Source organism: Pelobates fuscus, chromosome 5 (assembly GCF_036172605.1).
Source record: "Pelobates fuscus isolate aPelFus1 chromosome 5, aPelFus1.pri, whole genome shotgun sequence".
Classification (NCBI taxonomy): domain Eukaryota; kingdom Metazoa; phylum Chordata; class Amphibia; order Anura; family Pelobatidae; genus Pelobates; species Pelobates fuscus.
The window spans coordinates 229,990,126-230,005,004 of record NC_086321.1 but is presented as its reverse complement, the minus strand read 5'-3'; the positions used below and the strand labels follow the sequence as shown (position 1 = coordinate 230,005,004).

Sequence of the window (14,879 nt, the reverse complement as noted above, 5' to 3'; positions counted from 1 at the left end):
CCTTTCTGAGAGAGTAGAAACGCTGCAGTGCAGACCCCCGACTGAGCCATCTTACATCGTTGTGATATAAAACATCTTCGTATTCAGCCTGGATGTCCAGTAGAAACTTTTTAACCCCTTAAGGACACACGACATGTGCGACATGTCATGATTCCATTTTATTCCAGAAGTTTGGTCCTTAAGGGGTTAAACTGGTGTGGCACAGGGCTTTAGAGCGAATAAAATTAATAGTCTTTAGCACCAGTTTCATAACATGATCATATTTGAGATGCTTAGCACAGAGAACTTGTTAATGAATGATACAATGGAGTTTAAAAGCTTTACCTCCTTCGATCACCTTGTTACAGATTATCAGCCATGGCAGGTGCCCCATCAGTAATAATCCCAGTAACTTTCCTCCAAGGCATTTTCATGTCATCTATTAACAGAACAAATACATTTTTTCCTCTTGTTTGGTCAGTAAGGCTCTGGAGGACTAACCTGAGTAGCAGACCATTGGTGATATATGCCTAGCTTAGCAAATGTACCCCAACTTAACCCTATCAGCCTAATTATCCTCACGCAGCAGACGCTGGGGTAGACAAGCTGGTTTAACCTATTGGTAGCCTCTTTAAATCTCAGTAACACACACAGCATGATGCCTGAACTGATCCTCATACTATACTAGCTAGCCTGACTAAATCTGCTGCTTCATAATAAGTGCCTATGGTACTACCATTAATGTTATCTCTATGCATGTCACTCTGCAATCTCTTAACCTGTAACATACTTGGGCTCGGGTAGCTATCCTACTGTTGATCCTCGAGAAATGCCTGTTATTGAGCCTGGCGCAAATTCTCAGCTTGCTTAAACTCATGTTTCAGCGAAACAATTAATCGCCTGTTATTGCTAGAAATCTACGCTGCCAAGCCATGTATATCATACATACTGTATTGTGTACCTTCTAAGTTAAGCATGTTTATATAATATAAAACGAGGCTGCTAATCCTAGGAGATATTGCAATGTGTAATAATGTTTATAACCTGTATACCCCTGCAAGTCTCCCTTTCTTTATTCTGTATCACCATAATCACATGCCTCAAAAAAAGAAAGATTGACAAAAAAAAAAAAAATTAAAAAAAAAAAAAAACAGCTTCAAGTTGCTTACACTTTTCACTGCAGTCACACCCTGTTAGCTTGTCGTATGTGCTATGTCCTGACTGGTGGTGTCTCTTGACATTAAATTCCTTATAAACAGCCACAGTCTCTTGGCATATCAGACAAACACCATTATTCCGGATTTCAGTAAAGAAATACTCCACTTTCCACCTGTCCTGGAAGGGCCCTCACTGTCAACTTTCCTTCTCTTATTTACGGTCGCCATTTTAGAAATTGGCCAGGAGGGGGAAGGGATCAAGTGAACGCAGTGCCAGAGGTTTTGGTCTGGCACTGCGCCCAAGCACTAATACACTCCCCAACAATTCGCCAGAAATCTATTTTCTCTTTATTCCTTGTCTTTATCCTCTCTTTATTCCTTGTCTTTATCCTCTCTTTATTCCTTGTCTTTATCCTCTCTTTATTCCTTGTCTTTATCCTCTCTTTATTCCTTGTCTTTATCCTCTCTTTATTCCTTGTCTTTATCCTCTCTTTATTCCTTGTCTTTATCCTCTCTTTATTCCTTGTCTTTATCCTCTCTTTATTCCTTGTCTTTATCCTCTCTTTATTCCTTGTCTTTATCCTCTCTTTATTCCTTGTCTTTATCCTCTCTTTATTCCTTGTCTTTATCCTCTCTTTATTCCTTGTCTTTATCCTCTCTTTATTCCTTGTCTTTATCCTCTCTTTATTCCTTGTCTTTATCCTCTCTTTATTCCTTGTCTTTATCCTCTCTTTATTCCTTGTCTTTATCCTCTCTCTCTCTTTATTCCTGGTCTTTCATCTGCTATCTGTCTCAACATGGAGAAGTAGCGCCAAATCAGACGAGACCACGTCGTAGACTAAAGACATGCATTCCCGCAGCGTTGACGAGATTCCGCGAGACCGCAGACTGAGGAAATGCAGTCGCGCGGCATTCAAAGATCCAGAGAATCTCTGGATCTTTAAACGCCCCGCGACTGCACATACTCAGCGGCGCTCGTGGATCACCTGTGGAGCCGTATTAAACCATTTCGGCCCGCGGGCCGAACTTTGGACATGTCTACTCTATGCAAACACAGCTATAAAATATAGATCTATCTATGCCATCTACACAACACGTTTAATTCACTGTTAACATGTTTTAATCTTCATCTCCTGTCTGTCATGTAACTAACTTGGCTGGCATTTAAATAACATTCTGTAAATATCTGTGGCTAATCGGATGCAGTGGGTAGCCACATCGAGTAGGACAGCATATTGTCAAGATGGAGTCAGGCTGTTTTTGCCAGTAAAGTGTAGAGATTTTAGTACCACCCATCTCCCCCTGCGGTGAGCCATACCAATCTGCTTTTCAGACCATGTGGAGGTGAATCTGTGGGGATGGGATTCCTTCATTACATATGCCAAGTTTTTTTACAAGCTGTAACTTACCGCTCGCGGAGTGACTATGTTTGCCACAGGCTGTCCCACGTCACTTCCGGGTACAAAGTAGCGCAGCGGCGGTGCACGGCTGCAAGATGTCGGGGCCCAGGAGCAGAGCGCAGGACTGACAGCGGCAGTGATTATTTGCAGCTGTACCAGGAGACTGCTTGGGAGCCACTGGGTAAGAGAACTGATAGGGTTTTAGGCGTGCTGTGGTTTAAATGTTACAGCACAGTCTGCAGCTCACACCTTGCAGAGCTGCAGAAGGTACTGGCTCTCTCCCTCGCACCTAGTGGCACACTGGGCAAGACGCCGGGCCCCCTCCCAATGTTGGATCCTCGGTCATGTACCGAGGACCTGACTAGTCACTATGCCCGATTTTCTTCAGATTTGAGCCGTTTTGGGCCGAAATGGGATAGGCCCATTTTCGGCGCATGCATACTTATAATACATCTGTCTGTGCAAACATTTTGACTGAAAGCTTGAGAAAAGTACCAGTAGCACACGTATATCACAATGTGTTTTTCCACAGAGTAAGCAAGTCAATTTGTGAACGATCATAAATCCCAGCTTGACAAGTCACATTCAAGCACACATATATGTGCATATCTATATTGGTAGTTTGCTTTGTTGGAGAGGTGGAAAGTTAGAACAGCAGTGTCACCAGTACCTCACCAAGGAGAATATTCGAAAGCAAGGCTGGCAGCATAGTTATACTTTCCACGTGAAAGAAATCGCTAGACCTATAGCGATTTAACCCCTTAAGGTTCTGAACTAAAACAAAACCTAGAATTTGAGTTACATGTCTTTTGAACTATAATTTATCTATTTCATATAAGGTGACCACACTTATCATTTGGTTCAGGAGAAATAGGGCTTTCATTTCACATCAAATATGTATATATGAAACAAATTAATATGAATAAAATCCTAATAAAAAAAAAATAAATGTTGGAAATTAAGAAAATAGTATTTTTCAAGAACTGCACAGCATTTTAACCCCTTCAGGACGGAGTCAATAGTACACGTTCTGATCAAAACAAAATGTAAACAAAAACTGGAATTTACGCTATATGTCTGTTCAACCGTAATTCACCTCTTTCATATTAAGTGCACCCACACTTATTATATATCAGTTTGTTCAGGAGAAACAGGGCTTTCATTTCATATCAAATATTAATATATGAAACATAATTTATTATGAATAAAATAAAAATAAATGTGAGAAATGTAAACTTTTTTTTTTTTTTTTTTAAATTTGTAGTTCCGCCTCACATTTTAGCTGAAAATGTCATAATACTGTTAGCTTTTACTGCAAAACAAGCACAGATTTGGATTCAGCAAAGTCTCACGAGTACAACAGTAGCCCCCATTAACAGTTTTTACTGTGTTTTGGAAAGTTAAAGGGTCAAATATAGCACATTCCATTTTTCATTTTTTTCAAATTGAAATTTGCCACATTAGTAATGTTACCTTTGAGACGGTGTGGTAGCCCAGGAATGAGATTTACCCCCATGATGGTATACCATTTGCAAAAGTAGACTACCCAAGGTATTGCAAGTGGGGTATGTCCAGTCTTATGTAGTAGCCACTTAGTCACAAACACTGGCCAAAGTTAGCATTCATATTTGTTTTTGTGTGAAAAAAAGCAAAAAACTAATATTTGGCCAGTGTTTGTGACTAAGTGGCTACTAAAAAAAGACTGGACAAACCCCATTTGCAATACCTTGGGTTGTCTACTTTTGTAAATGGTTTGCCATCATGGGTGGGGGGTCATTCTTATTCCTGGTCTACCATACGGTCTCAAAAAGCAAAATAACCAATCTGGCAAATTTCTAAGTGAAAAAAAATGAAATGCAAGCCATATATTTGACTCTCTAACATTCCAAAACACCATAAAAACTGTACATGAGGGGGGGGGGGAGGGGGGGTACTGTTATACTTGGGAGACTTTACTGAACACAAAAATAAGTGTTTTAAAACAGTAAAACATATTACAACAATAATATCGTCAGTAAAAGTGCCGTTCGTGTGTGAAAAATGCAAAAAACATCACTATTACTAAAAAATATCATTGTTGTAATACAAGTTACCATTTTGAAACACTAATATTTGTGTTCAAGTCTCCCGAGTAAAACAGTACCCCCCATGTACAGGTTTTATGGTGTCTTGGAAAGTTACACGGTTAAATATAGTGCTTGCAATTCAAATGCTCTACACTCTCTGCCTGGGTTGTCAGGAATGGCAATCAAATTCTAATTAATTAAATCACATAATTACGTTAAAATATTACTTAAATATACACGTAGAATTTTATTATACATATATGTATTTAAAGTCTACGTGTATACTTATGTAGATATATATTTTTGCAGTTATTTCTAATATATCTCTCATATATATATATATATATATATATATATATATATATATATATATATATATATATATATATATATATATATATATATATATATATATATATATATATATATATATATATATATATATATATATATATATATATATATATATATATATATATTTCCAATTGCTTGCACTCCTGGATTAATAGTAAAAAGCCCGGTACTTAACAGCCAAATAATAGAAATAAAGTAATGAGTCTCCAAGGACTTAGACAATATTGTGAAAAAACTTACCGTATATACTCGAGTATAAGAAGAGTTTTTCGGCACATTTTTTGTGCTGAAAACCCCCCACTCGGCTTATACTCTAGTCACTGTCTGTATTATGGCAACATTCATTTATACTCTCACAATAGGCTTTATGTGTGTATATTCATGTGAACATATTTTTGCTTATATGATTGCCATTAGTCCTGTATACACCTCTAGGTTGGTCCAGCTGAGCAGTGTAATTAGGACTTTTTACTAGTATTCTGCCATATTTACTATGCCTAGCTTTATCCATAGTGAGGTCCATAACCTTAGCCTCTGTTCCCATTAGTTCGGCACCTTTTACCCTGCCGTCTATTTTATTTAGAGCCCAGCTCCATTCCCTTCCACTCCACTGTTTTTTTACTAGAGGTCTGGCCATTCTCTCTTTTTTTTTTTTCTGCAGCAGCAGCAACCAGACCAGGGGTTAATTGTAAGTACAGCCTGTATACAGTTTATTGATTATGTTAATGCACTTGTGGGTTATTTAAACACTGTTGTTTGTATTGCACTGTATCCTGACGAAAGTTCCTTGGAGAACTGAAACGTTGATATTCTGTGGCAGATGCCTGAACAAAAAGTTATGTTTTTTCACAATATTTACGAAGTCCTTGGAGTGCTATCATTACTATATATATATATATATATATATATATATATATATATATATATATATATATATATATATATATATATATATATATATATAGTAATGATAGCACTCCAAGGACTTCGTAAATATTGTGAAAAAACATAACTTTTTGTATACACACAGATATAGATATATAGAGAATGTCATCAGTCCTCCCGAAGAGGATCACGGCGGAGGCAAGTAAATTTCACCTCCTGGGGCTGCAAGCCATTACCCCCCCAAGTATAACCACTGCATGGCAGTGCGGAATATATTAGTGCTATAAAGACAAACACAACACAAACATGAGACAATATGTACACAGCTTTACCAGTGCCATGTTTACACACATTTGTATTTCCAACTCTATACTGTTCCTTTAACATGTAAACAAGACAAATCCTGATTCAATTCTAAATCTAAGGGGTGGACAAATTCTAGTTCCAATCCATTCAAACTGCACATACAATGTTTGCATTTTCTTAACACATTCTCATTAATACAGCGTAAAAGAGTGACTTATGGACTTACTTTGGATACACGGGCTCATACAGATACTTGTCTTCTCCTGCAGGGATAATGTCAAAAAATAGAATATATCCATTGGTAGTCTGAAACAGAAAAATATTTAACATTAAAAAACAACAACAACTGAAGATGTGTGAGTAATGCACTTTGGTAAGGGTTTCTATTTTCAGATCATGTCGTTCCAGTGTAGATCAGAAAAACAAAACAAAATAAAAAACAGGAACATATTGTATGAATGATTTATTTCCTTTGAACTAGAGTATCCCTATTTATATTTGTTCTAATTCAACCCTATGACACAAGGACACAGTGGATGCAGGGGTTACACTATAATCTTGATGAGGAATTAAAGAAATGGAACCTCTAGTAGTCCATCATATGAGAGATAGGGGTGCTATTAAAGCCAAGTTGTAAAAAGTTTGTCTACAAACAATAGGTTTGCCTACAAACAATATGTTTACAACTGGTGTGAAATTTACAATAAGGTTGGGATTAAGGTCTGACTATTTATGACTGATGACTGCTTTAGCAAAAAGGTTTGCTCTTTTTATTGATGTAGTTTGGTGTTGAGTGGTACGGTGATTGCTGGGAACAATATTTGGTGACATTTGCTATGCATGCTTGGCCATTCTTAGCGAACTATAAATACGTAGATTGTAAAGCAAAGAATAGTAACATTCCAAAAACACTTGACGAAAGCAGTTAATAAAGGCCACAATGTAAGCAGCTTCAGTATACACTCCTAGAGTTTCTGCTACACTGCTCTGCCTTTTTGAAACAGATCATAAAGGCATTTTAATCCACAGCTGGAACACATGCAAGATACATTGCATTTGTTTTGCAACATATTAACATTTAACATTTGCAAATAGGTGAAAGTTGGGGTATCCCAGTCACACTTGGGTTGACTTTCGTTTTTTGGAGAAAAAACTTCTAGCCATCACGATCAGCAAAATATAACGCTACTGAGAACAGTGAAATGTTACAAATATAAATCAATTGCACTTTAGTATGCAATGTAAAAAATAAAAATTATGGGGGTACACAAGATTTTCATGCAGATAATAAAAGTGGATATAATTAACTTTTAGTCAACGATTTGGGTTGTGCTAAAACCACACTTGAGACTGTTTCCTTTCAAGTCCCATTCACATTTACTTGTGTGTTCTTTGGTCCACTAGGTGGAACTCAAATAATCAACACCTGTATGTCACCATGGATACACAAAAATTGGATCTGACACCAACAACTTGTCTGCCTGTCAGTCAGGGAAAATCAAAAGATGGCCCAACTCTGCATGCTCAAACAGCTTCATGGCTCTTTTGCACTCTTGCATCGTATCATAACCTAAAGCGCTTTGAGGATGTGATAGGACATTGCTCAGACACTGAATTAAGATGCAGTTCCAGAATGCAAAGGGACCTTTTAGCATTCTCTGCTGTTTGAGAGTTTACTCCAAACTACATGCCAAGGATAGAGGCTGTAGACCTTCCAATCTGCTCTCTCCAAATCCCTGCCAACAGAGGTAAGTAGCTGGGGGAAAAGAAGAATATAATTCAATTTTCAAGTATATGTGGGTGTCCCCTCTTGCTTTCTGCTCGGACCTAGTGTTCACACCCTCCCCCTTTATTTATTTTATATATATATATAATAAAAAAACTCCCAGGCTGCAGAAGCTGGCTGACATAATGCGAAATAGAGGGTGCAGCGTCTTTATGTTTCTCCAGTACTCAGAGGCTTCAGATGAGTTTTGAGTACTGAGTACCATTGAGTTTTAACCTCCCTGGAGCACCAGCGAGTTTTTAACACCCAATCCTTGTAAACCACCACTGACTCAATTTTCACAGTATCACCAGAGATTGCAATAAGTTAAGGGGGACTGAGCATCATTACACAGACAAAATAAACAATCCGGACATGCACACAAACCTACTACACACAGATGCTAAACACAGCAAGCACACACCACACACATCACACTAAGGGTGGAGGATAGAGGGAGAGACTGGGGTCGGGAAGAGGATGAGACATATCCTGGGCTTTAGGCAGGGATCCACTTTGTAAAGTAATTTCCTGGGTCCAGACAAATATATCAGCAACCATGTAAGGCCACTGGACAATTTGATTTTTATATATTTATATATTTTTTTGTAAATCTACATAACCATTTTCCAGTCTTGATTTAAATGTACTTCATTAGATGCAACTAAATTTGAGGTACAAAATGTATGTTATTAAAACAGAAATACATCATCTTGAAATTCTATTTAAAAAATATGAATAAATGCACAGGCTAATCTGTTTGTTTTATTTTTTGTAAATGTTTATGTGGTAATGTTCAACAGACATTGTAAAACCTGAGAGTTAAATTCTGCAAGTGATTCTTGTTAACTTCCCCACACACGCAAAAATATTAAATTTTATATATCATTTTTAAAAATTATTATTTTCATTTTTTCCCCTCTTTTTTAAAACATTTGTGCTGAGGTGGAAATACTCCCTTGTATTTTGGTGGGGTGTTGAGTACAGACAGGTCTAGCACGGTTCATTTTATATCCAAGGTCTTTAATTATTTTCCCAAACTAAAACACAAGCTATGTTTAGTCTTCTCATACCAATTTACACAAAGTACATGGATTTAAAAAGATAACTGGTTCACAGCAATTTCTATCCAATCACAGTAAGTTAATTCTACTTGCTTTCTGGAAGTATCAATGGGTTCATGAACCATAATAATGTCCATGCATGGTAAACAAAAAAAAAAAAAAAATATATATATATATATATATATATATATATATATATATATATTTTTTTTTTTTTTTTAAATGCCTACTTTGTTAGCCATATGCATGGGGCATAAGAAACAGAATTGCTATTTAACCCCTTAAGGACCAAACTTCTGGAATAAAAGGGAATCATGACATGTCACACATGTCATGTGTCGTTAAGGGGTTAAAGGGATAGCAAATTATTTTTTATATACCTATGTTCTATGGTTTAACTAGCAAAGGGATTAAATAGTGAAGCTGTATTTCAGCTTTCATCAATTTGAAGAAACAGTTGTACTGTTTCAGGTGGGCAAGTAATATTCATACACAAATATAACCTTCAGAAATGGTTATATTATAGCATAACATGAGATTCTGTACTGTGTGGCCATAAGTTGGCACATTGCTTTTAATGGCTTGGTGAATAAAAACCTGTCTCACTGAACTCAAAGTCTTCTGTGGCTATGAATTTCAGCTAGAAGGTCTGAAGAAGTCTGTTTAAAGTTTCTTTTACTTGGCTCCTTAGCTTAAAAACAGGAAGCCATTACTGCAAAAGAAATTTGAAACCTCTCATTTTGTACCACTGGAGTTCAACCTCTAGTTTTGGGCAAAGCTCTTAGCATGTATAAGCGAATGGATCTCAGAAAGACTTCTTTGTGAAAGCAGATAGACAATTACCAAATAATCTGTTAAACTAGCTAACACCATAGGTGCGAAAGGAAGAAGAAAGGAATAAATAAATAAACCCCCACACAAAAAAAGGCACTTGTTCTCAACCCTAAAGTGTCTAGAGCAGCATTATTTCTTGCAAACAATTGTATTGCAGCAATTTGCAATATGCTGCAGCTAAATTCCAGCCCCTCAATTCAGTCAATAAAGCAGCAGAATACTCTGAGCTGCCCACTATTAACTTTGTTCATGTTGCAAGCTTGCCACATGCCCAATTTGGGCTTGAGAGATAACTTGCTATTTTGCACACGTGGAGACAGCGGCTCAGCCAACCACAGCCAGGTCACCAAAACGGTTGTGCTGTATTTAACCCCTTAAGGACACATGACATGTGTCCCTTTTATTCCAGAAGATTGGTCCTTAAGGGGTTAAACGGAAAGCATTGGTGATCAATTCATAGAGCAGTTTCACTCATTCTACATGACGAGTTGTGCTACTTATCCCATAAACCTCTGTTCAACAGGCCCCATAGAGTAGAATAAGTCACTTATGACTGAAGTGTTTCTTCTGAACGAAGAGGCGATATGAATATAGCTCCAAACAGTGTGTGCAAGTGCTTTAAAAGGACCACTATAGTGCCAGGAAAACTCGTACCCCCACCCTCATGGCCCCCCTCCCGCCGAGCTGAAGTTGGAGGAAGGGGTTAAACACTTACCTTTCTCCAGCGCCAGGCTCCCTCGGCGCTGGGGACTCTCCTCCACTTTGGCAGTCATCGGCTGAATGCGCATGCAAGGCAAGAGCCGCGCGCGCGCACAGTTAGTCCATAGGAAAGCATTCTCAATGCTTTCCTATGGACGCTGGCGTCTTCTCACTGTGAAAATCACAGTGAGAAGCACGGAAGCGTCTCTAGCAGCTGTCAATGAGAAAGCCTCTAGAAGCTGGATTAACCCATATGTAAACATAGCAGTTTCTCTGAAACTGCTATGTTTACAGCAGGCAGGGTTAACCCTAGATTGACCTGGCACCCAGACCACTTCATTGAGCTGAAGTGGTCTGGGTGCCTATAGTGGTCATTTAAACATACTTAACATTTTCCCTTATTTTGTTATTATCTATATAAAACTTTCCCTATGAACGAACACACACACTCTAGTTAACATTTATGGAGTGACTGGCTGTTTATAGGCACCCTAGTCAAGACCAGCTACTTGGACCCCCACAAAAAAAATAAAACCTTTCCTGTGTATCTTTGTCCCCTCCCTTTGTGTGTCTCCACCACCTAGCCCTCTAACCAGGTCTGACAGGAAACTGTTGTTCCCAGTAAGCACTTCCTGTCAAACTCTGTGGAGGCTACAGAAGATCTTCTACCCATGGTCTGTGCGGCCATGCTACAAGAAGTGACTAGCAGAAGGAGGAGCGCTGTGCACTCAAAACCTGTGGGTCAGCCGGAGCCTAGATATTGTGCCCTGTCGCACCTAGTTTGCCTAGCGATAGCACCGGCCCTGGCTTTAGGTCAGTTATCAATCTTGTGCTTGAGAAAGTTCCTATCTGCACTATAACTCACAGAAACTTTTGTTGCACTTCCTGGTGACAACAAAAGTCTATTAGAGACTGTAGTTTGGGTGGGAATAAAAGGGAGTTTGAACAACCACCAGCAAGAAGCCTGTATTTTAGAATAGAGGAGATAATCTATAAAACTATTCTATATGAAGACTAAAAAAAAAAAAAAAAAAATAATTGAAAAGGTAATTATTTGTACAAAAAATTATAACATTTACATATTTGTGTTGGTGACTGCAGTGTCCCTTTAACATAAATGTACTAAAATACTACAGAGACCAGATTTGAAACTAGTGATCCAAAGAGACTGGTTATACAATGCATTTTGGCACCACAAACTTTAAAATCACTTCTATAATCTTAATAAAATGACTTCGCCTCTAATGACTAAGCAAAGGTTAATTTTAGAATAAGAAAACCGGTATTTTCTCTTAAGATACACAGTAGTGTTTCACTTTTAAAAGCGTTGCTTTCCTGGAGCAGTATGCTTTATCAAATAAACTAGCACCCCCAGGGAATCAACAGTGATTGTCAGCGCACCGCCGTCAGCAGGGGAGGTTGTCATAGGGTAATAAAGGGGAGAATGCTGAGATCATCACTACTGAAAATATTGGAGACTTGCTTCTCAATGAGGGAAACCAGGAATGATATGACTGGAAAAATAAAGTGTACGCTTATTTATTGTGAAGGGGAGGGGGGGGGGGAGGAATATGCATCCTTCAAGGTATATGACACTGATATCAAATCACCTTATTGCTGATTGCTGACGTGACTGAATAGTTAATAGAGTGTCCACTCTGTCACTCTGTGGTGATTTTAAGGGAATTCGGCACTTTTATAGTGACAGGGTTGCACTCATTTGTCAAACAGCCAGGAGAGTTTTATTCCTGGCTGTTTTGTGCCCCAAAATGGTACAAAATGGAAAGCATTATAGTGGTTGTGAGATTACCAGTGCTTAGGAGTACGATTACTTAAGAAGAAAAAAAAAAATGTAAGTTTAAGGGTCATCATAATGGACACTGCAGATTCCTCTTTTTGATGAGCACTGGACAGTGCATTGATAAAAGGGGATAACCCAAAACGTCTGTAACGTGTGTGCACATTTGCAGTTGTTTGTGCTGCCCTCATTTTTTTCTAATTTTGTGGATTACTTTACCCTGCTTGGAGCTGCAGAGGGAGGTGTCAGCAGCACAATAGGAAATGTTTGTATTTTGATTTTCTCTTGATTCCTGCAATAACCCTTACTTCAGTTATATACTGTTCATAACCTTGTTTTTTTTTTTTTATTAAAGTGTTACTTTAATTCATATAGTCTCCTATGGAACATTACTGAGAAGACATCTATGATTTCCACAGCCAATGACTGTGAAAATCTCCATGAAAAACAAACTCACATAGATAACAGTGAAATGTGTATACAAAGAAAAGGTTGGTGTGGGGAACTCATCACTAGCAGTCTTCTCTGAATGCAACTCTGCAGTGGCTCTAAGTAAAGTAAACAATAAACCACAGGTTTTTTTTGCACTTTGCAGTGGAACGATATCTGAAAAATCAAAGCATTCCATGTTCTATGCTAAAGCATTTACAACCAGGGAGGAGGGAGGAGGGAAGAGGGAATAGGGAGAAGGACAACTCTAAGGTTTATGATGGTATTGGAAAACACAAGAACCTGATATTCTGAAAACCTGATCTGTTGTATTTTCTGGAAGACTGTAACCTAAACTTCAGCCCTAAATTGTAAATACACTGTTGGCAACACAAAATATACTTACTGCAATCACGATCATAGTGCTGTCGGGTCTCCATTCTGCTTGCTTAAAGGCTCCAAATTGTGCTGATGCTTTAGCAGATTCCTTGTAACTTGCTATTAATACACTGGGCTGCAAATTGAAGAAAATGTTCACGTATTAGAAAAAATACAAAGTACCAGTAAAAATACTCTCTGGATGCAAGGACGGTCAAAGTAAGGCATTCTTTTATGGTTTTCACTGGTAATGTACAAATACTGAAATAAGACCAGTTTAGAGGATTGAAAACATGTGTATAGGATAAAGGTGCTTTGTTATTCCTAGCATAACAGAAGGATACAATTCTGAATAACAATAAAATGATAGAAGAGAATGGTAGGGTGTTTTAACCCCTTCAGGGCGGAGTCAATAGTGCACGTTCTGATCAAAACAAAATGTAAACAAAAACTAGAATTTGCGCTATATGTCTGTTCAACCGTAATTCACCTCTTTCATATTAAATGCACCCACACTTATTATATATCATTTTGTTCAGGAGAAACAGGGCTTTCATTTCATATAAAATATTTATATATAAACCTTATTTATTATGAATAAAATAAAAAAAAACAAATTTTAATTTTTTTTTTTTAATTTGTAGTTCCGCTTCACATTTTAGCTGTAAATGTCATAATACTGTATTACTGCAACAAAATGCACATATTTGTAATCAGCGATGTCTCACGAGTAGAACAGTACCCCCCATTAACAGGTTTTATGGTGTTTTGGAAAGTTACAGGGTCAAATATAGATTGTTCCATTTTCAAATTGATATTTGCCAGGTTAGTAATGTTACCTTTGAGACGGTGTGGTAGCCCAGGAATGAGAATTACCCCCATGATGGCATACCATTTGAAAAAGTAGACAACCCAAGGTATTGAACGTGGGGTATGTTTAGTCTTTTTTAGTAGTCACTTAGTCACAAACACTGGCCAAAGTTAGCGTTCATATTTGTTTTTGTGTGAAAAAAGCAAAAAACTAATATTTGGCCAGTGTTTGTGACTAAGTGGCTACTAAAAATTACTGGACATACCCCATTTGCAATACCTTGGGTTGTCTACTTTTGCAAATGGTATGCCATCATGGGGGTAATTCTTATTCCTGGGCTACCATACGGTCTCAAAGGCAACATAACTAATCTGGCAAATTTCAATGTCAAAAAAATGAAATGCAAGCCTTATATGTGACTCTCTAACTTTCCAAAACACCATAAAACCTGTACATGGGGGGTACTGTTATTCTTGGGAGATTTCACTAAACACAAATATTAGTGTTTTAAAACAGTAAAATATATTACAACAATAATATAGTCCATAAAAGTGCCGTTTGTTTGTAAAAAATGCAAAAAACGTCACTTTTACTTAAAATATCATCGTTGTAATACAATTTACCAGTTTTAAACACTAATATTTGAGTTCAGCGAAGTCTCCCGAGTAAAACAGTACCCCCTATGTACAGGTTTTAGGGTGTCCTGGAGAGTTACAGGGTCAAATATAGTGCTTGTGAATTAAATTCTCTGCACTTTCTCTGTGTTGTCAGGCATGTCAATCAAATCTTAATTAATCAAATGACATAATTATGTTAAAAAAATTACTTAAATATACACGTAGAATTTTAACCCCTTAAGGACCAAACTTCTGGAATAAAAGGGAATCATGACATGTCACACATGTCATGTGTCCTTAAGGGGTTAATATATATGCATTTATAGGTATTTAAATT

General features: G+C 37.5%; 1 protein-coding gene across 2 annotated transcripts in view; it reads right to left on the bottom strand.

The window, feature by feature from the left end:
• Nucleotides 1–14,879, bottom strand: part of RIC1 (RIC1 homolog, RAB6A GEF complex partner 1) — a 129,026-nt gene that overhangs the window by 98,262 nt on the left and 15,885 nt on the right. For both annotated transcript variants that reach the window (XM_063455100.1, XM_063455101.1), the window contains exons 2-3: nt 13,143–13,250; nt 6,374–6,453 (exon numbers count right to left, since the gene is read on the bottom strand). In XM_063455100.1, the coding sequence (XP_063311170.1) occupies nt 6,374–6,453; nt 13,143–13,250 (188 nt within the window). The remainder of the gene's footprint in view (nt 1–6,373; nt 6,454–13,142; nt 13,251–14,879) is intronic.